The following is a 26,669-nucleotide window of genomic DNA, read 5'->3' on the forward strand; positions in this document are numbered from 1 at the left end:
AGGCATATGTCCCTGGTTCTGGAAACTGGATCAATAATGGGTTAACTAACCTCTACACCAGAGAAGAGTTTTCCAATCAAAAACCTACAGCTTCCTCCCTATGTGTATTGACTGCTTCTGGCATCAGATTGGTCACCAGTAAATACATAATAGTCTCAGTCATCTCCATACAAGGTACTCTACAAGTGTTCACATTTAACTCTCAAAACTGGGTATTTGGATTTAAAAAGTCTACCCTGCTGAGATCCTGTTGACTTGCTATTATGTGGAGCTCTAAAGTGAAGACTTGTACACATCTGGGTATTGAGACCTCCAGGATACTCTCTATTTCACATACTTGGGGTACCATTTGACTGGACATGAGGACTTATGTGCCTTTGAGTAAAGTTACAGGATTTTCTTCCATCCTACTCTAGAGAACATTATTTATCAGATCAACTAAAGCACCTAGCCTTACCAGATAGTCAAATCCATGGAATAGGGGCTGTTGAAGATTCCTTACAATATGAAGCTATAAACAAAACTCTTATTTCCTAATTTCACGGAAATGTTACAAACTCCCACCATAAACTTAATTTCCAAAGCGGGTATGGAAAGGAACATGGACATCTGCTTCACAAGCTCCAAGGACATCTGGAGCTGTCAGAAGAGGGTTGCACTAATGAATGAGACACCAATAAACCAGTCTTTACTTGCCAGGCATTCTTCAGCTGAATCGCTACTCACAGGTCCTCTCCTTCTTATAATATCTCAGCCAGTTTCCACGGGTATGACCAGAGTGAACCATGGTTGGAAGAAGTGCTCGACTTCTCAATCCCAGAGCTACTGTCAGTAAGGACTTTCAGAACCAGAGGCTCTTTCAGATTTATCAACAAACCATTAGGACTCAGCACAATGTCTGCTATCGATTCCTTAAGAATCGGTACCATGTTCTGCCTGAGTTGCTTCTGCATCCAACTTGAACTCCAGTATGCAAGGCTCCGCAGACGTCCAAAAATTAATTTGGATAGTGTCTCTTTGTCAGTGCTGTCATAGAAGAGCTGCTAACTTCCTTACCCTGCTTCACGCTTCCTTAGGGAATAGGGTGATTAACCTGTGTCCAGATTACCTCTTGAATATAGTCCAGGACAGGTCTGAACCTTTCAAGAAGCTCATTACCAATTAATAGCTCCTCACCAGCATACTTGGTTACAATTACTGGGAGTTTTAGAGTCATCTTACTCAGCCTGAGAGTGAAGCCATACCTTATCCAGCGTTTCAGTGGTTTGATTCTCATACACCACAAGCAAGACATCACAAGGTGGCAGTCACAGATCACCCCCTAAGGAAGCCTCCAGCCTCCTGAAGAGATCTTGAGTCATTCTAGTGTAACTTTTGATACAACCCCTCACACCAAATTCCCAAATCTGAATCAAAAGAGTGTATCTTTGACCTTTAGGCTTAAGTTTGCCCAGGAAGGATTAGTGGTTGCTTAAGGGGTCCCTCGTAGGGTCTTGGTTCTTATATGGCATCTCATGTGGGTCAGTATTAGTTGAGCTTACATGAACAAGTAGGTAGGATTATTACCTGTCCAGGAATGCAAGGAGCCATTGGACTACATTACATAAGTACATAAGTAGTGCCATACTGGGAAAGACCAAAGGTCCATCTAGCCCAGCATCCTGTCACCGACAGTGGCCAATCCAGGTCAAGGGCACCTGGCACGCTCCCCAAACGTAAAAACATTCCAGACAAGTTATACCTAAAAATGCGGAATTTTTCCAAGTCCATTTAATAGCGGTCTATGGACTTGTCCTTTAGGAATCTATCTAACCCCTTTTTAAACTCCGTCAAGCTAACCGCCCGTACCACGTTCTCCGGCAATGAATTCCAGAGTCTAATTACACGTTGGGTGAAGAAAAATTTTCTCGGATTCGTTTTAAATTTACCACACTGTAGCTTCAACTCATGCCCTCTAGTCCTAGTATTTTTGGATAGCGTGAACAGTCGCTTCACATCCACCCGATCCATTCCACTCATTATTTTATACACTTCTATCATATCTCCCCTCAGCCGTCTCTTCTCCAAGCTGAAAAGCCCTAGCCTTCTCAGCCTCTCTTCATAGGAAAGTCGTCCCATCCCCACTATCATTTTCGTCGCCCTTCGCTGTACCTTTTCCAATTCTACTATATCTTTTTTGAGATACGGAGACCAGTACTGAACACAATACTCCAGGTGCGGTCGCACCATGGAGCGATACAACGGCATTATAACATCCGCACACCTGGACTCCATACCCTTCCTAATAACACCCAACATTCTATTCGCTTTCCTAGCCGCAGCAGCACACTGAGCAGAAGGTTTCAGCGTATCATCGACGACGACACCCAGATCCCTTTCTTGATCCGTAACTCCTAACGTGGAACCTTGCAAGACGTAGCTATAATTCGGGTTCCTCTTACCCACATGCATCACTTTGCACTTGTCAACATTGAACTTCATCTGCCACTTGCACGCCCATTCTCCCAGTCTCGCAAGGTCCTCCTGTAATGCAAAAGAGTGTCAGCAGCTGTATTCTCCTACATGATTACTGTTCTGTGGGCCTTGCTGTGGGGTACTAGGTTCATGTCCAGTTCTTTTCAATGTCTTTGCTGAACCTATTCTGATTCACATATGACTTCTCCCTCATAGGCCATTGGTTATCCTAGAGTTGTATACTTTAGCATCCAGGTTATTCAGGCACTCGTTCATCTTTTGGTACTCGGAGCCTTACAATGTAGTTGTTTGTGCGGGGCCCCTTTTTCCATTACTTCTTATAAGGCTAGCATTTATTCCTGGCTGGCTGCTTCTTGCTACTGACAGGTGAGTTTACAGAAGACTTCCTGTCTTCCTGTGGGGTAATGTGTTTTGTATGGAGCTAACACTTAAATTACAGTTTTTGATCTTGCGATGGTCTTTCCTTGCACCTTCACAACACTGCCTGGCCTCATATTTATTTATTTATTTGTGACATTTATATCCCACATTATCCCAAACAAGTTTGAGTTTATTGTGGCTTACAATAAACAGTACAGGATACATAACAAAGAATAATGCATAAGAAAGTAATTTGTTGAAAGAATCCAATTTTACAATACAGTATCATAAACATACTGGGATAGCTATGGATGTTTAACATTTAGAAAATCTATTATGAATGAGACATTGTACATGAAGCAAAGAGAAGGTTAATGGTAAATAGAGCAATAATCAATTGAGGTAATAATTAGTTGTTTGAGATATGGTTGTTGTTTGTGAGGGTTTGTTTGAATAGGAACGATTTGAGGATTTTGCAGAATCTAGTATATTCCTTTATATTTCTTATTTTGGGTAGTAAGGAGTTCCACCATTTGGTTCCTAGGTTAGTGAAGTCTGCAGAGTGGACAGTTTTGTAGTTCACTTTTTTGCAATTTGGGAAGTGTAGTCAGAGAGAGTTTCTTGCCTCATATTTAGCGTTTCTTTGAAGTGTTTATTAATGTTACCATATAGTCTGGAGCTCATCCATTTAGGATTTGCAAGATAAAGGTACATAATTTGAAGTTGATTCTCACTTTGATGGGAAGCCTTTGATGGGAAGCCTTTGTATATGAACCTGGCTGAAGTGTTTTGAGCTGTTTGGAGTTTTTTCAACAGGTACTCCTTACAGCCAGCATATATGGCATTACAATAATCAAATTGGGATAATGTTAATGATTTGTACCAATAGTCTGAATGTTTCTAATGAGAAATAAGGTCTGATCCTTTTTAGTTTCCAAAGAGATCTGAAAGATTTTGTGATTGCTGCGGAAACTTGAGTGTCAAATGTTAAATATTTGTCTATAAATATATCTAGAATTTTTGGATTATTGTCAGTGGGGAATGAAGTGTTGTCAATTGTGAAACTGTTGTAGTCGTTTTGGTCAAATAGGTTGATAATGACCACAAATTTCATGTTTTCCTTATTTAGCTTTATATGAATGTTTTGAATCCTGCTGTTTCTAGTCTGTTACCTAGTGGTGATATCATTACATTAAACAGTATGGGCGATAGTGGAGAGCCCTGATGGACGCCACAGTCTGGTGACCAAGGAGACGATAAGGTTCCTTTCATTTTCACTTTGTAAGATCTTGATTTCATAAGTACATAAGTAATGCCATACTGGGAAAAGACCAAGGGTCCATCGAGCCCAGCATCCTGTCCACAACAGTGGCCAATCCAGGCCAAGGGCACCTGTCAAGCTTCCCAACGTACAAACATTCTATACATGTTATTCCCAGAATTGTGGATTTTTCCCAAGTCCATTTAGTAGCGATTTATGGACTTGTCCTTTAGGAAACCGTCCAACCCCTTTTTTTTTTTTTTCCATATCATTTTATTGATAACACTGAACATATATCAAATAATGCAAACAATACATATAAGAATGTCATCGAGTTTATATATTTTCTCCCTCCTCCCCCCCCCCTCTCTCCATTCCCACCCTCAACTATTCCGCTACTAGTTCTATTAACAATTCAATATCCTGCTTCTCACAACGGGTGTCAGGGTATCCCAAAACGGGAGCCAGGTTTTGCAAAACTGGTCTCCCTTCTTTGAAGCTAAGTCTCCCACTTTTTTTTTTTCCAACATACAGCATTGCATCATAGCACCGCGCCATTGCGGTGATTCGGGTGGGTCTGGTTGTAACCATAGTTGTAATATGGTACGTTTGCCCATCAAGATTACTCTTTTCAAGAACTCTTTAAGTCTCTCTGGTGACTTGCCACAAATTTTATAGACATCAAATAATTGTCCCGGTGTTGGCTGCCAATGTGTGTTCCACATTTGCGATACTTGATGTCCGAGTTTTATCCAGAAGGGCTTTACCCTTGGGCAGTACCAGAACATATGTCCCAAAGATGCCCCCACTGTTCCACATTTTGGGCAGTCATCTGTTGCTCTCAAAGTCGCCTTGTAGGCCCTGTGTGGTGATATATACAATCTCATGAGAAATTTGTAATGCATTTCCTGCCAGGTTACATTCTCCGTCACACTGTACACACCTTTTAGGCTCAGTTTTATCTGTTCTGGATCCGGTTTCCATCGGAGCTCCTGATACCATTGTTGTGACACCTGCACGTAGTCAAGTGTTTCCTGTAAATCTCTTAAGTGATGATGAAAGTATTTGAGTGGCACTTTTAATTGTGCTTCTAGACCCAGCATCTCACTCATTGATTCCCATTTTTGTTGGGTAAGAGCCATGGCCGGCAACGTTCGTATATAATGTTTAAGTTGCAAATATTGAAAATAGTCTTTTTGTTCAAGTCCAAATTCTGTACTCAGGGCCTGAAATGTTTTAATAACCCCTGTCTCCGACACTACTTGGAATAGATATTTAATACCGCACATCTCCCATTTCCTAAACAACGCAGATTTTCCTCCCTCCGGGAATGCTGAGTTACCTTTAATGGGTAGTAATGGGGACACCATGCTATTCCATTTGTTTTTTTTACTCAACCATTTCCATGTTTTCCGCAAGGGGTTCAATAGAAATCTATATGAGCCTAGGCTTGGGAGTTCCTCTGGAGGGGCATGTAGCCAATAAGCAAATCCCATTGGGGCCATCAGCAGGGTTTCCACTTTCGTACAGGAGAAAAACTCTCTGGAACGAAACCAATCTGATAAATGCCTCAGGTTACAAGCAATTGAAATAAGTTTTAAATCAAGCAGCCCCAGTCCTCCTTTTAGGCAAGGTCTCATAAGTTTATGTAATCCAATGCGTGCGCGTTTTCCTTGCCACAGAAATGTTGTAAGGGTTTTATTTAGCCACCTCTCCTCTTTATATCCCAGTACAGCGGGAATCATCTGGAAAGTATATGTCCATTTGGGAAAAATAAACATGTTGTACATGGTGATTCTTCCCCTCAAAGACAAAGGTAAGCCCTGCCACCCCTGTAGAGCCTCCCTTGTATGCCTCATTAAGGGGTCCATATTTTCCTTATACAACTTTGTTAGATCCCTCGGTACCTTGACCCCTAAGTACTTAAGTGAGCCCCGGGCCCACTGAAAGGGAAAGGGACCCTCCCACTCCTCTTGCACTGTTTCTTGTACTGAAAGGGCCAGTGATTTTTGCAAGTTTAATTGCAATCCTGAATAGAACCCAAATTCGTCTATGACTTCTAGTAGGCGTTGGACTGAAGTTTTTGGTTGGGTAAGTGTGAGAAGCATATCATCAGCAAAAGCCAGGGTTTTAATTAGTGTCCCATGAAGCGTAACTCCCTGTATGTCTGGGTCCAAAAGCATGGTACGCAATAGCGGCTCTAAATATATAAGGAACAGCAAAGGGGATAGTGGACATCCTTGTCTAGTGCCACGCTCTACTCCAAATGGCTTAGATCTGGTACCATTTATTAATAGTTGTGCTGTAGTATTTTTGTACAATGTTTTTATAGCTTTTAAGAACCAGCCATCTAAGCCCGTATATTCAAGTACTTGGAACATATAGTCCCAGTTAACTTTGTCGAATGCTTTGGCTGCATCTAGGCTAACCAATATGAGAGGGTCCCCTGTAGCTTGCCCATATGCCACTGCCAATAGGGCTTTCCGTACCTGCTGAACTGCTTGACGGCCCTTAACAAACCCCACCTGGTGGTCTCCTAATCCAACCCCTTTTTAAACTCTGCTATGCTAACCGCCTTCACCACTTTCTCCGGCAACGAATTCCAGAGTTTAATTATACGTTGGGTGAAGAAAAATTTTCTCCGATTTGTTTTAAATTTACTACACTGTAGTTTCATCGCATGCCCCCTAGTCCTAGTATTTTTGGAAAGCATGAACAGACGCTTCACATCCACCTGTTCCACTCCACTCATTATTTTATATACCTCTATCATGTCTCCCCTCAGCCGTCTCTTCTCCAAGCTGAATAGCCCTAACCTCCTTAATCTTTCTTCATAGGGAAGTCGTCCCATCCCCGCTATCATTTTAGTCGCCCTTCGCTGCACCTTTTCCAATTCTATTATATCTTTCTTGAGATGCGGCGACCAGAATTGAACACAATACTCAAGGTGCGGTCGCACAATGGAGAGATACAACGGCATTATAACATCCTCACACCTGTTTTCCATACCTTTCCTAATAATACCCAACATTCTATTTGCTTTCCTAGCCGCAGCAGCACACTGAGCAGAAGGTTTCAGTGTATTATCGACGACGACACCCAGATCCCTTTCTTGGTCCGTAACTCCTAACGTGGAACCTTGCATGACGTAGCTATAATTCGGGTTCTTTTTTTCCACATGCATCACCTTGCACTTGCTCACATTAAACGTCATCTGCCATTTAGCCGCCCAGTCTCCCAGTCTCATAAGGTCCTCTTGTAATTTTTCACAATCCTGTTGTGATTTAACAACTTGGAATAACTTTGTGTCATCAGCAAATTTAATTACCTCGCTAGTTACTCCTATCTCCAAATCATTTATAAATATATTAAAAAGCAGCGGTCCTAGCACAGACCCCTGAGGAACCCCACTAACTACCCTTCTCCATTGTGAATACTGCCCATTTAACCCCACTCTCTGTTTCCTATCCTTCAACCAGTATGTGAAACCATTTGTGGACGGTTTCACATATGCCAAACTTGTCTAGTATATTTAAGTAGGATATTATGATCTACTATATCAAATTTGCTAGACATATCAAACTGTATTATTAGGATCTTAGACCCTATACTTATTTTCTGAGATTTGATACTAGGGTAGTAAGGACAGTCACGGTGCTATAGCATGGTCTGAAACCTGATTGCGATTATACTTTCTCAGCATGCTCCACCAAGACAGAGAATAACTTATGTTCTTTACCTGTTAAACAGGTCTTTATATCCCTTGGGAGGATCTGCAGAAAGACAACTATGAAATCTTTATCCTCTGCCTCATCAGGATGGGGCTCAAAGTAGAAATACGTCTGTTTTAACTCGTAAGCATAACTTTTATGCCCTTCTCCACAATGCATATAGTAAGCTGCCTGATGGGCATCAATGGCAGTTGAATATGGCCCATAATGTTTAATCAGAGGTTAGTTTTCTCATAAGATGATATGGAGGCTAGGAATTGTTGGCAAGAATCAAAGAATGTCCAGGGTAAAAGGGTAATTAAATCTTGTTCCCTATACACCGCTAGGACCCTTAGTGCTTCTTGAACCTGATAAAGATGATCCTTTATAGAGATCCTTTCCCCTTTCTTGAAAGGGTCTACCCTTCCTTTAAGGCCCTTTATGCATTTACAAATATTCATGGGCTCAGCATTCCCTGATGGGGACCTGGTCCAAGATGTGGATGATCTGCTTGGATATTTGGGGGTTTACCTGTGGGCCCATGGCTTTCTGTGGATGAAGGTATGCTCCATCCTTCTCAAAGGAGTACTTCCTGCTCGTGGAGGTGGAGGGGCTTTCTGAACTGGTAGGTTACCAGGTTCTTCATCAGACTCATCATCACTACCACCTTCAGTGTCTGATCCTTGCTCAGACTCTCTGCCTTGCAGGGTCTCCCCATCACATGTGTGCATTGCTCAATGATGGCCACACAATATTCTTTCCTGTATTAACTGGGCATTTTGATTTTTGAGCACAGACATTCTTTCTGCTATGGCAGACAGGCTGTCTTGCAAGATGTTTATTTTCCACTGATTTTGGTCCATTACCTCCGCCAAGTCCAGCTATAATTTAGCAGTGCCAATTTGGAGGCTTAGGTAATGATGTTTCACATCAGGTAGCTGGTTCTTGTATAATTATAGTATAGCAAGAGGCCGTCACTGGATGCCCACCGGAAGAGTGGAAGGCCAGATTTTAGGACTCAGGCTGTAAAAATACCAGCTAGGTAATGTTAATATGTGTCCCAGCTTGAGACCCATCCACTGGAATAGTGGTGGGTCAATCTACATAGCTTAAACTGCTGAGAAACACTGACTAGGCCTAAAAAATTTATGACGGCCTTGTTGCTGAGCCCCTGCAGTAGCAGGGCTGCTTGGTAAGCCTTATTAGAATTTAGTGTGACATTCAAAAGCAGTACAAAAGCCAAAAACAAAGAATTAATGGCTAAAATCCTAAAAAGTTTAGTTCACAAAATGGAGTCTGATACAGTTTGATACAGTTAAGATGGCACCCAGAGTCACAAGATATGGAACTGATCTCTTCATATTAGAAGAGATGTTTGCACAATTAGGAACAACAGTCCATATTAGGAGTTGACCATAACACAGGAAAAAGATTAAGAAACAGGTGGACACCTGACCTGTGGTTAAGTATGAATCATAGATGAAAAAAGTCCCTCTACATTGACTTGTATGGGGACTAAATACTATATAAGTAATGCAAATCTGGGTTGAATTCGGAGTCTTTCCCCAACAAATCTCAGAGAGCGAAGCTCTGGCCGGTTGGACCCAGAATCTGACTGATGTGTGTACCAACCTGAAGTCCTGATTGGTGAGAATAAAAGACTATTTCTATCTCAATATTCTCTAGTCTCTGTGTTAATTTCTCTGTTGCATTTCACACCTTATATCACATAAATAGACTATCTTTTAAACTCTAGTACATCATGTGGGAGAATAGATGCCCTAGGATGTCCTTGGAAATTAGGAGCCAGAAAACAGAGGTCATATTTAGGAGACTTATTATGAGCCTTCTGAAACCCTCTCTCCACCTCCGTGGGCAAGGGTCCTGCGGGGGTCTAGAGAAGGGTAATTAAAAACATTCTGCAAGAACACAAATTAGCCCAACAATTCCCTGTCATAAATGGTCTCATGTGAGGGACCTGGTCAGCCCTTTCTCCCTTTTTGATGGTGCAAGCTTGCTTCTCAGTGTTTTGGTTATAACTTCCATTGCACATTTCTGTTCTAAGAAGTGCTTTTTCTCTGTACAGTGAAAAATTATTCCCATATCAAGTTTTCCTCAGAAATATTTCCTCAAATTATTATTTTAAAAGGAGTGAAACCTGTGAAAACTGGGATTACTTTAATCAGTGGGATTTGAATTAGAGACTTAAGTATATGCATTGTTAAATAACTTCTGGTTTTTAAAAGAGAAAAAATGTAATCAGATGTATTATTTCTAACTAATATTGGACAATAAGTATGTTTTTCAATGAAGTGATTTGACTATACACCATATCGGCCTTGAAGAAGCCAACCAGATGATCAATGTGGAATAATGAATTAGACGAGTAATATCTGGGGACAATCAGGTTAATACCATAGGTTTTTTTTCTGTTTACTGTTTAATTGATCTCCTTATCCTGTTTCACTCTCCCTATTTAGTGGTCTAAGGAAGAGAATAGAATTACCTCACTGAAATAATTCCTACATATTACTTTCTCTGTATTTCCAGCAAGTTGTTTTATCGCTTGTAAAACTTTAAATGGTTATAAATAAAAAATTAAAAAAAATTGTTCCCACATCTCCTTTACCAGGGGAAGGGGTATGGTTCCCCCCATTGGCAACCTGGTGCTGTTCCAAAACAGACACCCTTCCTTGCTTCTCAAATAGATGGTGTCTTTGTACCTCACAGTGGATTTCAGTATCGTCAAATCTACTTTCAAAAGTATCATTGAGTATCTTTATTTGCTGGGCAGTTGCTCCACATTCGTCCTTTAAATTCATTCATTCATTTCATTCATTTATTGCATTTGTATCCCACATTATCCCACCTATCTGCAGGCTCAATGTGGCTTACATAGTTTTGTTAACATTGTTATTGCAAGGTGACATATACATTTAATATTGTGCAGAGGTTAGATAAGGGTAGGAAGAAGAAGGAGAGGAGTGATTAAGGTAGCTATAATAGATGAGTTATCTTAATTGATTGGATTGTTGGGTGAATTATGTGGCTATTAAGTACTCATTGTATGCCTTGCTGAAGAGATATGTCTTAAGAGATTTGCAAGATAGTTGTTTCGCCGATTGTTCTCAGGTCTGTAGGCAGTGCATTCCACATTTGCGTGCCTAAATACAAGAATGTGGTCGCATGCATCTGCTTGTACTTTAGTCCTTTACAACTAGGGAAGTGCAGGTCGCGAAATTTGCGGGATGATCTTGTGGCGTTTCTTGGAGGTAAGTCTACGAGGTTTAGCATGTAGATTGGGGCGTCTGAGTGAATGATTTTGTGCACAATCGTGCAGATCTTGAATGTAATGCACTCCCTAAGTGGGAGCCAGTGAAGCTTCTGTCTCAAGGGTTTTGCACTTTCATATTTAGTTTTTCCAAATATGAGCCTGGCAGCAGTATTCTGGGCAGTTTGTAGTTTTTTGATGGTCTATTCTTTGCAGCCCGTGTATAGTGCGTTACAGTAGTCCAGATGACTTATTACCATTGACTGTACCAGGGTACGGAAGATGTATCTCGGGAAGAGAGGTTTTACTCTTTTAAGTTTCCACATGGAGTAGAACATCTTTTTCGTTGTGTTTTTCACGTGGTCATCGAGAGTGAGGTTTCGATCTATGGTGACTCCAAGAATTTTCAGGTTTTTTGAGACCGGGAGAGAACAGTATGGTGTTGTTATGGTAGAGAAGTATTATGTTGTGAGGTGAGAACAAGACATTGTGTTTTTTCTGCATTTAGTTTTAGTTGGAATGCATCTGCCCAGGTGTGCATTATTTGGAGGCTTTGGTTGATCTCGTTGGTGATTTCATTTAGATCATGTTTGAACGGGATGTAGATTGTGACGTCGTCTGCATATATGTGGGGGTTGAGGTTTTGATTGGCTAGAAGTTTGGCTAAAGGTATCATCATCAGGTTGAATAAGGTTGGCGAGAGGGGTGATCCTTGGGGAACTCCACATTCAGGTGACCATGGGGGTGATCTATCCGCGTTCATTGTTACTTGGTAAGATGTTGTGGTCAGGAATCCTTTGAACTATTTGAGAACTGTACCTCCTATTCCGAAGTATTCTAGTATATGTAATAGTATTTCATGATTGACCATGTTAAAGGCACTGGACATGTCGAATTGTAGGAGGAGTATGTTGTTGCCAGTTGCAATTGTTTGATTAAATGAGTTCATTGCGGACACTAGGACAGTTTCGGTGCTGTGATTTGATCGAAATCCTGATTGAGAGTTGTGCAAAATTGAGTGTTTATGTAGGTATTCAGTGAGTTGTTTCGTTACTATGCCTTCCATGAGTTTTGTTGTAAGTGGAATAGATGCTACTGGGCGGTAGTTGGTTAGGTCCATTGTGCTTTTCTTAGCATCTTTTGGTAGTGGAGTATCTGTAACCCCTAATTATTCCTGTTCCTAAGCGATCCTTTTTAAATTCTGGAACAGTCCTCGACTCCACTACCTCCACCAGGAGGCCATTCCATGCCTCCACTACCCTTTCTGTGAAATAATACTTCCTTAGGTTACTCCTAAGCCTATTCCCTTTTAACTTTGTCATATGCCCCCTCATTCCAGAGCTCTCCTTCATTTGAAAAAGGCTCTCTTCCTATACATAAATGCCCTTGAGATATTTAAACATTTCTATCATGTCTCCTCTCTCCCTCCCCTCTTCCAGCATATACATGTTGAGGTTCATAAGCCTGTCCCTATAATTTGTGCATTCAAGACCGCTTACTAATTTCGTAGCCGCCCTCTGGACCGACTCCATCCTGTTTATATTTTTCTGTAGGTGTGGTCTCCAGAACTGCACCCACTACTCCAAATGAGGCCTCACCAGAGACTTATAGAATGGCACTATCACCTCCTTTTTCCTGCTGGTCATGCCTCTCTTTATGCACCCAAGCACCCTTCTGGCTTTGGCCGTCGCTTTTTCTACCTGTTTGAAAGCTTTAAGGTCATCAGACACAATCACCCCCAAGTCCCGCTCTTCCTTCGCACACTGAAGCACTACACCCCCTATACTGTACCGTTCCCTCGGATTTTTGCGACCCAAGTGCATGACCCTGCATTTTTTGGGATTAAACCTTAGTTGCCAAATATCGGTCCATTCCTCTAGCTTCGCTAGGTCCTTCCTCATGTCATTCACACCCTCCATGGTGTCCACCCTGTTGCAGAGTTTAGTATCATCCGCAAAGAGGTAAACCTTACCAGACAGCCCTTCCGCAATATCGCTCACAAAGATGTTAAAAAGAGCTGGCCCTTGGACCGATCCCTGCGGTACTCCACTGACGACCTTCTTTTCTTCAGAGCAAGCTCCATTTACCAACCACCCTCTGTCTCCTACCATTCAACCAATTTTTTACCCAATCAGTTACTCTAGGTCTCACACCTAGGGCACTCAATTTATTTATCAGTCGCCTGTGCGGAACCGTGTCAAAGGCTTTGCTGAAATCCAAGTATACCACATCAAGCGTCTGCTGGAGAACTGCATTTTTCTCATTCAGGGCTAGGATCTCCATGTGAAGGAGGGTTTTCTCTTGTTCAAGTGTTTGTACTTGTTGTAGCTCTAGTGATCGTTCCTCCTTTAAACCATCACACTCCTGCTGGAGAGCTAATAACTTTTTCCGTATGAGGTTATCACTTTCTTGCCTGAGCGCTCCAGCCTCCTCTCTAGTGGTATCCATGTCTGCTCAGGTAGTATCAAGCTCACTTTGCACTTTCTCAGGTCTGCTTGAGCAGCAGTGAGTTCAATTTGCATTTTATTCACAAGCAAGATTGATGCTTCTAGCTTATCTTTTAGTTTACTAGAGTTCACTGCTATTACACAGCCATAATTGGCTGTTACATTCAGACAGAAATTTCTTGGTCTCTGCCATAGCTTTAAATATACAGTGTCGTGTACCTCAGACTACCTGTCATTACCCCTCTACAGTGATTAATCTGTCCAGTGCCCAGAGGTATGATTACATAGATCTGTCACCACAAGCTACTGCCACAACTTTATTTAGAGCCCGAGAGGCTAGATCCTCCAGTATGACTGCCATGCCAGAAGTCCCCTCCAAGGACTTCACATATGGTAGAAACAAGGTTCAAAATATAAATGACACCTTTAAAGAAACAGAAATGTATTAGCCCAGGAAGAGAAAGGAAAGGCCATATCTTGCTAAAGATGCGGTCCAGAGGAAGGTGACAAGAATGATATGGGGCTTGCGCCAAAGGATATATGGGAAGAGACTGAAGACCTGAATATGTATACCCTAGAGGAGAGGAAGGACAAGGGAGATATGATATAGATGTTTAAATACTTGAAAGGTATTAATATAGAAACAAATATGTTCCAGAAAAGGGAAAGTAGTAAAACTAGAGGACATTAATTGAGGTTGCTGGGTGGTAGACTTAGGATTAAAGTCAGAAAATTCTTTTTCACGGAGAGGGTAGTGGATGCCTGGAATGACCTCCCAAAGGGATGTGGTAAAAAAAAACTGTGGTGGAATTCAAAAAGGCATGGGATGATCTCTAATTAGAAAATGAATGATATAAAAAAAAACAAAACTTAAAGGGTTGCATATGTGTTTGCATGTCAAGTGGTACTTAGATGGTGACTCTGGCTGCATCAGTTAAGACCGGTGCTGGGCTGGCTTGTATGGTCTGAGTCCCACATATGGTGATGCAGTTTAGGATGGGCTAGAGAGAGCTTTGACAGGAACTCCAGTGGTTTGGAACGTGAAGACAGTGCCCGGGAAGACTTTTACGGTCTTTGTCCCGCAAATGAGATTAATTTGGATAGGCTGGAGTGGGCTTTAACAGGAACTCCAGTAGATGGAACATAAGGACAGAGCCTGGCGGACTTCTATGGTCTATGTCCCAGAAACACCAAAGAAAGATCATGATCAAGTATATAATATCATGTTCATTGTTGATTTAAATCTTGAATTGATAATGAATGTGACTGTTGGGCAGACTGGACGGACCATTCAGGTCTTTATCTGCCGTCACTTACTATGTTACTAGAAACATCCTTTAGTACTATTTCTGGGAACACTGCCAATACATTATCTGTAACATAAACAATGTTCATGAATGAGCTAATACTACTTCTGGGTGTATAGCCAGTGCCATATCTGTAACATAAACAACACATTCAGAGAGAAAAAAAGGAAAGCATGAAAGCAAAAACAAAAAAACAACTGATTTTAAAAACAGTGCAGTGTAAAAACTGTATATATCTAATCCATAAATCAAATATCTTGGTAGAACCTCCAAAATTACTATGGGAATGAGGGTGGAACCTGTAATTCACCTTGTGTGGTGGGATAGAGACATGGATTAGGTAACTGTTTTGCACTCTGGAATAATAATGACAACATCTATTCAGCTTACCAAGTTCTTACTCTCTGGATATATACTGATAACACAAGTAACTAGTGATACTATCAAGAAAAGATTTATTTACAATAAAAATAAAAACAGAATGAAAAATAGAAACAATTATAATATAAAAGTTACATTCTGAATGCTTATATGTGTAACAGAATAAAACTTTGGATAAACGTTCAAAATAAAAGCACTCTAAATTATAAATATGAACACAGATCAAGTAATGGAACAAAAAAACACTCCCTGAGACACAAAATCATTGTCACCTGTTTGTCCTCTAGAGGAAAGTGATTACAGATCTTGACTTATACAACCTGGGTTAGTAATTTAAGTATTTTCCTTCTCTAGAATGTCTGGAGCAGGTGTTTGTCTTGTCCCAGGCAGTGCTTGCTCTGAAGTGTTCTGACAATTGATGAGATAAGGTGATTAGATAAAATGAGATAAGATAAGATAAAGGTTTTCAGATATTCAGATGAGATGTTTGTTTACATCATTTTGATAACTGCAGTGTCTCTGATGATCTGATAGCATCGCAGAAGGTGATTGGTTAGGCCTTTTATGTTGTAGCTTTAAAAAACACAAGAATGTCTTTTGACATCATTCTGGATGTCTTTCCCAGAATTCTGGGAGACTGCGGTCAACATGACTTTCACATTGTTCACATTTCTTTGTCTCGTATCAGCCGAGTAATATGTCTTTCTTTATAATAAGCATGACTCAGCAAGTTTTCACCATGGCAAATGTTTCTGTATTGGAGCACATAGCACTGCAGACTCAGTGATCTGTATCCTCTGTACTACAGATAATGCATGGTCAATCTCTGTAATATCTTTTGTGGTAGGACTTTTATCTCTACTGATAGAAAGATGAGGAGATAAAGAGGGGAGATGCTGGAAGGAAGGATGGGGAGAGAAAGAGGGGAGACACTGGATGGAGGGATGAGGAGAGAAAGAGGGGAGATGCTGGATGGAAGTGTAGGGAGAGAAAAAGGGGAGAGACACTAGATGGACGGGGAAGAGAAAAAAGGGAGATGCTGGTTGGAAGGGAAGAGGTAAAGAGGGGATATGCTGAATGGAAGAGAAGAGGTAAAGAGGGGAGATGCTGAATGGAAGGGAGAGGGAAAGAGGGTAAATGGTGGATAGAAGAGAGAGAGAGAAAGAAAGAGGGGAGATGCCAGATGGAAGGGGGGTGTAGAATAGAGTTAGTGAAAGACTGGGGAACAAGAGGAAGGGGAATAGGTGAGGGAAAGAGATGGAAAGCTGTAGGTAGATGCAGTAAATGGAAGGAAATTGAAGGTTGGATAGTAAGAATGAATTAAGTCAGGCAGAAAAATAAATTGAAGAAAGGTAAGAAGAAAAGGAGGAGAAAGAAAAATGACAAAAGAGAAGATGGAGGAAAGCAGAAACCAAAGCTCAGTCCCAAAAAATTAGAAAAATAAAATGATCAGACAACAAAGATAGAAAAAATAATTTTATTTTCTATTTCATGATTAGAATATGTCAGTTTCTGGAATGTTCATTTCAAAATCTCTGTTCATTGGAGCTCAGGGTGCTCAGTTGAAATTGTTTGACATAGGGGCAGTGGTGTGCTGGAGCCAGCTCACACAAATGTTTTTAAACATTTTGTGAGCCAGTTGTTAAATTCATGCATGGCTCCCTCCCACTACCTGCTATTGCTTTTATGCACGGCCGCAATCTGTTTGCCTCTCTTTCCCCGAGCCGCAGGGTCCCGGCACAAACCTGAAGCCACCCTTGTGGTGTAGTGGATTCTTCGGGGCAGGAAAGGTCCCCAGTCTTTCCTGTTCTGCCGGCGCTGATACTCTTGCTACCGCATCGCTCTTTAAAAATGACTGCCAAATTGACGATGTTGGGTATGTTGATGGAATGTCGATTTTGTATACTGATCCATGTTGTATGAATAATTCAAGTTGATTTGTATTATACATATCATCAATAAAACAGTTTAAATATAAAAATGACTGCCAAGACTTCCTACAGCGGCCTCACAAGACTTCCGCTGAAGTCTTGCGAGGCCACTATTGTAATCTCGGAAGCCATTTTAAAGACGATGTGGCAGCAAGAGGGTCAGTGCCGGCAGCGGACAGGAAAGACTGGGGGATCTTTCCTGCCCAGAAGAATCCACTAGACCACCAGGGTGGCTTCAGGTATGTGCTGGGAGGGCACCCTGTGGCTCAGGAGACCGGGAGAAAGGGGAGGAGGTCTGGAATAGTTAGGTAGGTTGGGTGGGGAGGATACTGTAAAATAAACAAAAACAAGGTAATATGTATCCACTTCTTCCCGCACAGCCAGATCTCTGTGCACTCAAGCTGCAGCATCCACATTGTCTTTCTTTATTGTTGGTGGAATTTTTATGTAATCTCACTTAGACTTTCAAATATGCCGGCTTGTGCATACAGATTATACACAGAGGAAGTATAATAAGTAGAGTAGTAATTTGTTATAAATCGTAATCAATGTGTTATTTGGAGGTGCTGGTTAAAGGAACACCCTAGTACTATTATTATTTTATATTCGTGCAGAGATTTTGTTTTCTCCTGGTAAAGGGCTACTAAAGAGACATCATGTTATGAGAATCGAGTGCTCTACATTCATAGTTTCTATCTATCTATTTATTTATTTACTTATTTATGGCATTTTATCCCACATTAAACTTGAATTAGATTGAAACCTGGGAGCATTTAAAATCTTTTTTTTTTTTCCTATGTCTACAAAAAAAAAGATGGCATGTGTGAACTTGCTCCTTTTGCTTTGTGGAATGCAGTGATACATTATAAAAATGCACCTGCCTTTTTTTATTTACAGAGAAGGTATTGATTAATGAGGGAAGGGTTTCCTTTGAGTAGAACTGTCCAGAGACAGTCTAAATATGCCAATATTGTCCAAACAAGTAAGCCGTTGCGTGGTTTACTATGAAGTGCACATTGAGTGGAAGGGGAAAAGTCTCATAATGTCACTATGCTTATGTCCTATATTAATGCTCATCATCTGGACATACTTTAGCGTTCGTGACTTGTATAATCACAGACAAAAACACCCGACCTCCTATATTTTAAATGTAAAAGTGCAGTAATTCAAATAGTGTGCATAACACATTGAAAATGTATTTTTTTCTTTTTCTCTTTAAACTGTTATTCACAATGTTACTTCAAAAATTATGCTGTTTATGGCGTTCACAGAAGGATAATCACTTATCTGCATAATGTGAGCATTCTCCGGACCCCGACAGGTTCCTGTTTCGCCTGAGCTTTGTTGAGGGATCTGGGGGGTTGTAGATTTGTGTTCTCACTCTGGCGAAACAGTTGCCCGGCGTATGGTAACCCTACTCCAGGCAGGAAAGAGGGGGCTCTTTCCTGCCCCCCGAAGGGATCACTAGACCATCAGGGCAGTACAGTAAGGTAAGGGGAGGAGAGGATAGGACAACCCTAGGTCCGCCAGCCTGCCCATTTGTCCGCAAATCCAGACAAACGAGCAGGCTGGCAAAACCCGCCCGGTTGCCCGGCCGTGTCCTCAAGAAAGGGACATGTGCAGGTAAAACCAGACGTATGGTAACCTTAGCCTATACCACATCTTTTCTGATGAGTGTTTGGTGCAGAGACACACATATATCAAGATGTAACGTCTATACTTGAAGCTATCTCAATATTACATTTCTATCCAAGCTTATAAGACAGTCTTGCAAATTGCTTTAGGTTACATTTCACTGTGCATGTAAAAATGATTGTGCCAGCTAATGGTGCAGAGTTGACCATAAAACGTTTCTAACATGCAGGCAAAAGAAAATACAGGTGACAGGACAATGGAAGAAAATATTGTATGTGTAACTTTCTTTGTGAGCCTGTTATGAAATGTAGAAAGGGGCAAAGGTTCAAGTTATTTGAGTGAACCAGATGGATGTTAATGTGCTGAAAAAGTATGTGAAAAACCATGAGGGTGCAAGGTTGCATACATATGTGACTCCTTTGAACAACATTCCTGAAAATGAACAAAGGAGATCCTGGAAAGTCACTTGGGCACACACCAAGCAGGCATGCTTGATGTAAACAAGCAACACCTCTATGAACCCTGCAGCTAAAGATATATATGAATGTGAAAAAGCTCTGTCTGAAGTTGACAAAAAGCTGTATGGTTAACCAGGCAGGGAAAACATATATGTGTGACTCTGGAAGTGCAACAGCGCCTAATTTTACCCCTCTGTCCTATTTCAGAAAGTGAGATTGTCACACATTGTTCACCGCTCATTCATGGGTCGATGATCAGAAGCAAACACAGGCACTATAGAGGCTGTTAGCACCATACTAGCGCCTGCGTTTGCTACTGCCCCATGATCAAAGCCCCCCATAGAGCGTGAAACAACGTGCTCGCGGGCTCTAAATGCAACTAGCATGCAAATGCATGCAAAACAGGGCTGTTAGCGCAAGTAGCATGCAAATGCATGCTAAACCTATTCCTCCCCAATGATCAGTGACCAGCGCACTAAACATTGGCTCACTGGCTGCGGCAAACCCTACGCCAGCTCTGAGCTGGCGTTAGGGTTGGCAGACCATTGGGGAGGAATGGTGAGCCCTGTCCAGCATACATTTGCATGCTTGCTAGCAGGCCTCCCATTCCCCCCAATGCCCCCCTCCTGCAGGAGCAGGAACCCCAACCCGACCCCCCCCCCCCCCCCCCCCCCATCGACACGGGGGGCTGGACACTAACATCTTAGGTACAGGAATACCAACACCTTCTTTCCCAAGAGCACAAGCATGCCAGGAACCAAGGTAAAGGTTTAGGTAAAATTTGTGCCACATCCCCCAACCCCAGCAATTCTAACTCTTCCTGGCTCTGGCAGATGCAACTTGATCTTCAAAATCATAGACCAGAGAAGAAATACTATGGAATTGAAAACAGAAAGCATGATATTTCTTTACCCAAACACAGTGCACCTTGCATAAATGAAAAATATTGAAAACTAATTTATACTGAATTCAGTTTTAAAAATGCATGGAAGGAAAACAAATTTTAAACTAAAAAAACTGTATCTACATTCGCTTAATGAAAATCAAAAATTGGAAAGACAAAAGTAAAATTGGAACCATAATTCTCTTAGCTTTTTGGAGACCATGGTAAAAAGGAGAAACAAACTGCTAGGCAGTCTCTCATGTCACTAGGTGAGAGGTAAGAAAAACATAAAGGAATGCATAACACTGTCTGGATCTGGCATTAAGAAAATCATAGCCTCACTAATTATATAAGCAACATGGTTTCTTATATTAACATATAGAGACACACAAGATTAGTGAGGATTAATTGAACAGTAGATCACAAAAATGGACATATAGAAGCCATCACATCTATTTTACATGCATGCCTAGAACACAAATGCCAGACTGCATATCTTATACAAAAAACAAAATGCTTCCCAGAGCAGATTAGTGTACAAGAGTTAACCCCCCCCCCCCCCCCCCCCCGGCTTCCATTGTGAGGTGACACACTTAAAATATCAGTTCCCCAGAGGAATAAAGCTGAAGTCTGCTTGGACAGAAAAAGGTGCATTTTAGTTATTAAGATATGTATTCACTTAACCAGATGTGGAAATCTTTGGCTTTTCCTGTGGAGACAAAGCACCCCAGGATTATTTCATTTCACTTATCAGTAGTTTCTTTTGATGATGTTAAGTAGCTCGGTTTCAGGAACCTCTTTCCTTTGAAGTTTAATCACTGGTGTGATAATTTTCGGAAAGGAAATAATTTACTAGGCATTCATTAGTTGATGATGGGTATATAAGACAAAGTACTTTTGATGTCTTAAGACTTTTGACACACACAGGCAGGGGCGGAATGACGGGACCTTGGGCAGTAAGGGTCATTGGTGCTCCTCCGGTCATTGCCCGCTGCCCCACCACCCTCCCCAGGCCTACCTTAAAGGGCCTGCTGCTCTAGTGGCTTCTTTGGGGACAGGAAAGAACCCCACTCTTTCCTGCCTGCTGTCGCTACTGTGCCTGGCGGTGCAGCAGCAATTGTTTTTCAGAATGGCTGCCGAGACTTACCGCGATAGTCTTGCGGGTCTCGGTAGCTATTTTTAAAACATGGCAGTGCCAGCACCAACATTCAGAGTAGCAGCAGTGGGCAGTAAAGAGGGAGTCATTCCTGCCTCCACACACCCTTCAAGGTAGGACCAGGGAGGACTTAAATTTGCTGTGGCATGCAATCAGGCAGAGCCTCTGGACCCCCTAGAGCCTCTGGGTCCAGGGCACTGTCCAGTTGCCCGAATGGTCAGTCTGCTCTTGCACACAGGGAATATCTGTCTAAAGCCACATCAGTTTAATGATATGATAAGTAGTAGTAGTAGTGCTGATGCCACTTTAAAATAGCTGCTGAGACTTGCGGCAGTCTTTCGAGACTGCCGCAGAAGGTCCAGGCAGCCATATTGAGATCACTCTTGCTTATGTTGGTGCCAGTCTACAATCGCTTTTGATTATGCCAGTGTCAATCTCAATATGGATGCCAGGACCTCACGTGGCAATCTTGCAAGGCTGCCGCGTGAAGTCTCGGTAGCCATTTTAAAGCGGCAGCGGCAGCAATGGGCAGAGCAGCAGGCAAAAAAGAGTGGGGTTCTTTCCTACTCCTGGAGGCCAGTAGACCACCAGGCCTGGGAAGGGCCTACTGATGCTCAAGGGGCTTGGGCGGGGGGCAACAGCCTGCAGGGTTCTGATCTCTATTGGGGGGCGGCATGGAGAGGGACATTTTACACCTGAGTTCATTGTGGGGGGGCAGGCACAACCTTTTGGTTTTGACTTCAGTTTCAGCCTAAACCGAGCTGTGGATTTCAGCTGGTGGATTCAGTTTCGGCCAGAAACAAAACCACTGGTTTCGGTCAGCCTCTACTTTAAAGAATTTCACAAATAAATTTGAGAGGTCATATTCATGTTATACCTATTGAATGTAAAATAGCTCTTTTAAGAAATGACTACATGAAAGAGCTTTTTTTTTTTTTCAGGTGGTCGCTATATGAGAAAAGAATGTGATCAATCAAACTTGTGGACACTTTATCGTTTAACTGATTTGAATCAACCAAATATGCATCCACAAAATATGTCAGCCCCCCATCCTCAGTCAGGTTTATATTTTCCAAACATTCAACAACCAAGACACCAGGAACCACCTATGAATCAACAGTATGTTCAGAGAACTAATTACATGGACACACAGCACATGACTTATCCTAATATGAATTCCGTGAGAATGGTGTCATCTCCAGCCTACGTGCTTCCAGAGGAACCAAAGACCAAGGTGAATTGTCCGCCGTTCATTTTAGTTGGCTCTACTATTCAAGAACCCCACGAATGGAAACCAATTCCTGGGCATGCTGTTCTTTCTAAAAATGATCTTTGCTCCCAGAGAAAATATACCACAGTACCTGTGCCAGTAGCAGTTTCCCCTAATCCAATGTGTTCTAATCTTGGTCAAGATATGAATCTCCCCAGTGCTCCACTTTATCTGTCTGTTGCTGTTCCGATGGATGAAGCTCAAAGAATGAGTGCCACACAGTCCTACATCCATGTTTCTAGTGAGCAAAGAAATATGCCTCCCTACGTTGGTCCTGGAATGTCTGTAGCACAGGCAGCAGCAGCATCACGGCGGCCTTCAGCTATAGGAGTTGGTGAACATCGGAATCTTACAAATGGACGATCAGCTACCCAGAATTTGGTCGAAGGTAGATCAGGAGAAAGTATTAAAAATAATAACAATGCATGATGCTAAGCCGAAAGGATCATGGGCAACTTAAGGTATGGATAAGCAAGTAGTGTGGTTGTTAATGCTATGATTACCAAACATGATCAAATCAACAGTTGTAAATGTTATTGATTATTTTTAATGTTGAGATGTTTGTTCAGTTACTAAACAGAGACCATATTTTTGTTTTGGTATAGAGTGCAAACCTGTATTTGGGTGTAATACCACAATAGCATATCTATTATAAACCCAGAAGGAATGATTTAGGGCAACAGGCAGGTAATCCAACAGTCTGGTCAACTGAAAACCAGTTGTTTGTTTACTTCAAAGTTTCATTGAAAGAGATCTCAGAATTAAACGGATTCTGGTCAATATTCAAAGTAGTTTAACCGGACAGGAGAGCTTCTGCCCAGTGAAATCACTTGTGCCTGCCTAACCACTATATTCAGCAAGCAGCACTTAACTGGACAATTTGGCTGAACATCAATGCATTTACTGCCCCAGCACTGTCCAGTTATTGCTGGGGAAATCCATGGGCAGAACTTGGGTGGAGCTGATACTTAACCAGTTAGTGGCAAAATTCAGACTGCTAACTGGTTAAGTAAGTTAGGATAACAAAAATTGGCCTAACTTTAGCCACTGACCTAACCAGTCTGAATATTGCCCAGTGCCTGGTTAACTTCTGAATATATATTTATTTATTTATTTATTTATTTGGATTTATTAACCGCCTTTATGAAGAGATTCATGCAAGGCGGTAGCGGCATCTGTCTTTCTGGTGCTCCCTCCTCACCCCCTCTGATCCGGACCCCCCCCCCCCCTCCTTCCCACCCCTGAAAAACCTAAAGGCCCTGACTAAGCCATGAGCCTTCGGCCTTCAGCTGAATATTGGTTGGGACTTGTATAAGGTCAGTTGGCCAACATATGCCAAATTAGTCCTGGTTATTCAATACTGGTGCCTGAACACAGCCCAGCATTGAATATTTGGGACCAATTCTGCCTGTGGCAGTCAGTGTTTAAAAGTTTCTAACTTGGTGAAGTTAAAAAAACGTTAACCACCATGGGCTGAATATAGACCGTACTAAGATGAAAATTGAAAGCTTTCTTTTCTATAAAAAAGCTTTATCTGATAATAGGTTTCTTTAAAAACTTGCTTTGGGTTTTACTATCTATTAATGGTAGTAGTGAGTTGTTTTTATGTGTTTAATAATAATTTCAAGTATTTTTTGTTTATGCATGTCTACTCTATGATATTGATTGTGTGTGTTTTCTTGGAAACTGCTGAAGACATAGCATTATTATTTAATTAATAACATTCCTACTCCCACTCATCCCCTTCAAAGCTCTTCCATCTCTAGTAATACCCTCTCTTGATCTCCTATTATAAATAATTTACCTCTTCTTCCTTCTCATTTTCCATTTCTGTTATTGCCTTTCATCTTTATCTTCAGTCTTACGTCTCCATCTCTCCTATGCCATCCCTCTCTTCTTCCTAGAATTCTCTACCATTCACTCATCATCATCTCTACAACTCCCACTGTCAACTTACCATTCCCTCTGTTTCCTACTCATTCCTCTTCCACCTTCTGTCTCTTTTTCCCATCTCACATCCTCAGTTGTCTTTCATTCCTCACTCAATTACTAAGTCCTCACTGTTTCTGTCCTACCAAACAGTGTGTCTTTGCTCTTCTCAGACGCATCCAACGTCCAAGTTCCCATTCTCGTGTCCCCACTCAATTTTCCAGTAATCTCTGAGTTCCCACTCTCTCCTGTGTCTTTGTTCTAACATACTGTGTGCTTAGAGTAGGCCTTCCCAAACATATCTTGGTGACCCCAGACCAGTCATGCTTTCAGAGTAGCTAACATGGATATGCATGAGATACTGTGTCCATTGTATGCAACTATGTCATGTGTATTGATGTTGGATAGCCTGAAAACCTGTCTGACTGTTGGGCACTAGGAGAAGTTTGGGATGTTTTGTCTAGGGGCATAAGAATTAAGCTCATGTGCAGCCACTACCATATTACTACACTAGTAAAACATGCCCGTTTCTTGCGGCAATGAAACGGGCGTTAGCACGGTTTCCTTCCGAACCTCCCCCCCCCCACTCACCCCGTCGGCGTTCTAAAGACACGGTCCGCCATTGTTGCGGACCTCGGCATGCCACCTTCAATCTGCTGATTCGTTGGTTGTGAAGCCACTGACGCCATTGCTCCGCCCTCGACATCATCACGTTTGACGCGAGGGCGGGGCCCCAACACAGTGTTTTCGGTGGCTTCACCACCACAAAGGCTTCGAACCGGAAGGAAGTGCCCGGAGGACCTGACAGTGACGTCAGTGTCCTCAGAACGTTGAGGGTGAGTTTTATTATATTGGATTATTTGGGAAAGGTTTGATGGTTATCATCATATGCAGAGAGCCTCTCCCACCCCAAAGCTTTCTACAAAATTGGAGAGAAATTCTCCTCCCCAGGCATCCAGGGCACCCAGGCGGTGGTCCTGGCTTTAAGATATGTTTGAAAAGTGAATGAAACCATTTTACTGTTTTTAGATATGTGTGAGAATTACTGTGTCCTACTAGTTTTTGTGATGCTTGTGCATTTGATGTTTCATAGTGTTCAAAGACTATCTCGTGTGCATTTCTGTTCCTTAAACAGGTCAAGAACAACAACAGCCCACTGGAAAATTCTCATCGACGTCAAACCAACAAAACAACATCTTCAGCCAACACCTAATAAAGTGGACATGGTTAATGATTTCAATTGCATTATTATAAAAAATTAAGATTTTGTACATAGTTTTAAGAGTAGCTTAGGGAGGGTGGCAATCAGGAGAAAAAGTGGAAGGAGAATCACTGGCATGAGAAAACTTGTGCTATAAAATGGGTAAGGGAAAAAAGTGATCCAGTTGGTTAAGACATGGAGGGTAATTTTATAAGGGGCGCCTAGGTCAAAAAGGCAAGTAAGCACCTACTTAGGTGTTGTTTTATAAATACACATAGCTACCTATGTGTCTTATAATACTAGTATAAATGGCAGAAATCACACCTACATTGCAGGTGTGGACATTTACACCTGCAAGTATAAATGTCCATGCCTAGATTATTTAAGTATGCACATAAATTAGTATAATCTGCACACATACTTGCAAACTCTACCCTCTAGGTGCTCATGTTAAAATGAATAATTTTATGCTGGACAGAATTTTATAACAGACCTTTCCTTAGCGACAGCAGCAGATGAATCCAGAGACTTGTGGGTTGTGACCATCTACCAGCAGGTGGAGATAAGAGATTGCTGAACTGCACTGTCTTGTAGGATGTTGGTCAGTATTCTCTATCTCTAGCAGGTGGATGGATGGTCTCTCGTGAGTTCCTGGTTTCATCTGTAAGCAGCTCCTGTTCTGGGTCTCTCAGTCCAGTTGAGCTAAGGGATGTGTGGCTGTTTCACCTTTAGGGAATATACCTGGTCATCCCAGGTCCCTCCCCCACCTTACTTCCCTCTCAAGTCCTTTTACATTCTCCTTCCTTACTGCAGTGGACAGCTGGATTTCATCCCACTCCAACCCCCCCCCCCCCCCCCCAAAAAAAAAAAATAAATAAATAAACTTAAGCCCACATATGACTCCTGGAGAGATACTGGCGCCCCCAGTATCAGGGCTGGGAGAGGAGAAGGTAGATGTGTGCCTACAGTGGACTCCAACAACTCAAGGCAGAGA

The 26,669-nt window shown here is 41.8% G+C and overlaps 1 protein-coding gene across 1 annotated transcript in view; it reads left to right on the forward strand.

Annotated features, from left to right (window-relative positions):
• The window catches only part of CABYR (calcium binding tyrosine phosphorylation regulated), a 150,585-nt gene extending 124,824 nt beyond the window's left edge, over positions 1–25,761 (forward strand). The window contains exons 5-6 of the mRNA XM_030188247.1: positions 22,217–23,006; positions 25,610–25,761. Coding sequence (XP_030044107.1) covers positions 22,217–22,974 — 758 coding nt within the window. The 3' untranslated portion in view covers positions 22,975–23,006; positions 25,610–25,761. The remainder of the gene's footprint in view (positions 1–22,216; positions 23,007–25,609) is intronic.
• The last annotated feature ends 908 nt before the right edge of the window (positions 25,762–26,669 follow it).

This window comes from Microcaecilia unicolor, chromosome 1, assembly GCF_901765095.1.
Source record: "Microcaecilia unicolor chromosome 1, aMicUni1.1, whole genome shotgun sequence".
NCBI classification, from domain to species: domain Eukaryota; kingdom Metazoa; phylum Chordata; class Amphibia; order Gymnophiona; family Siphonopidae; genus Microcaecilia; species Microcaecilia unicolor.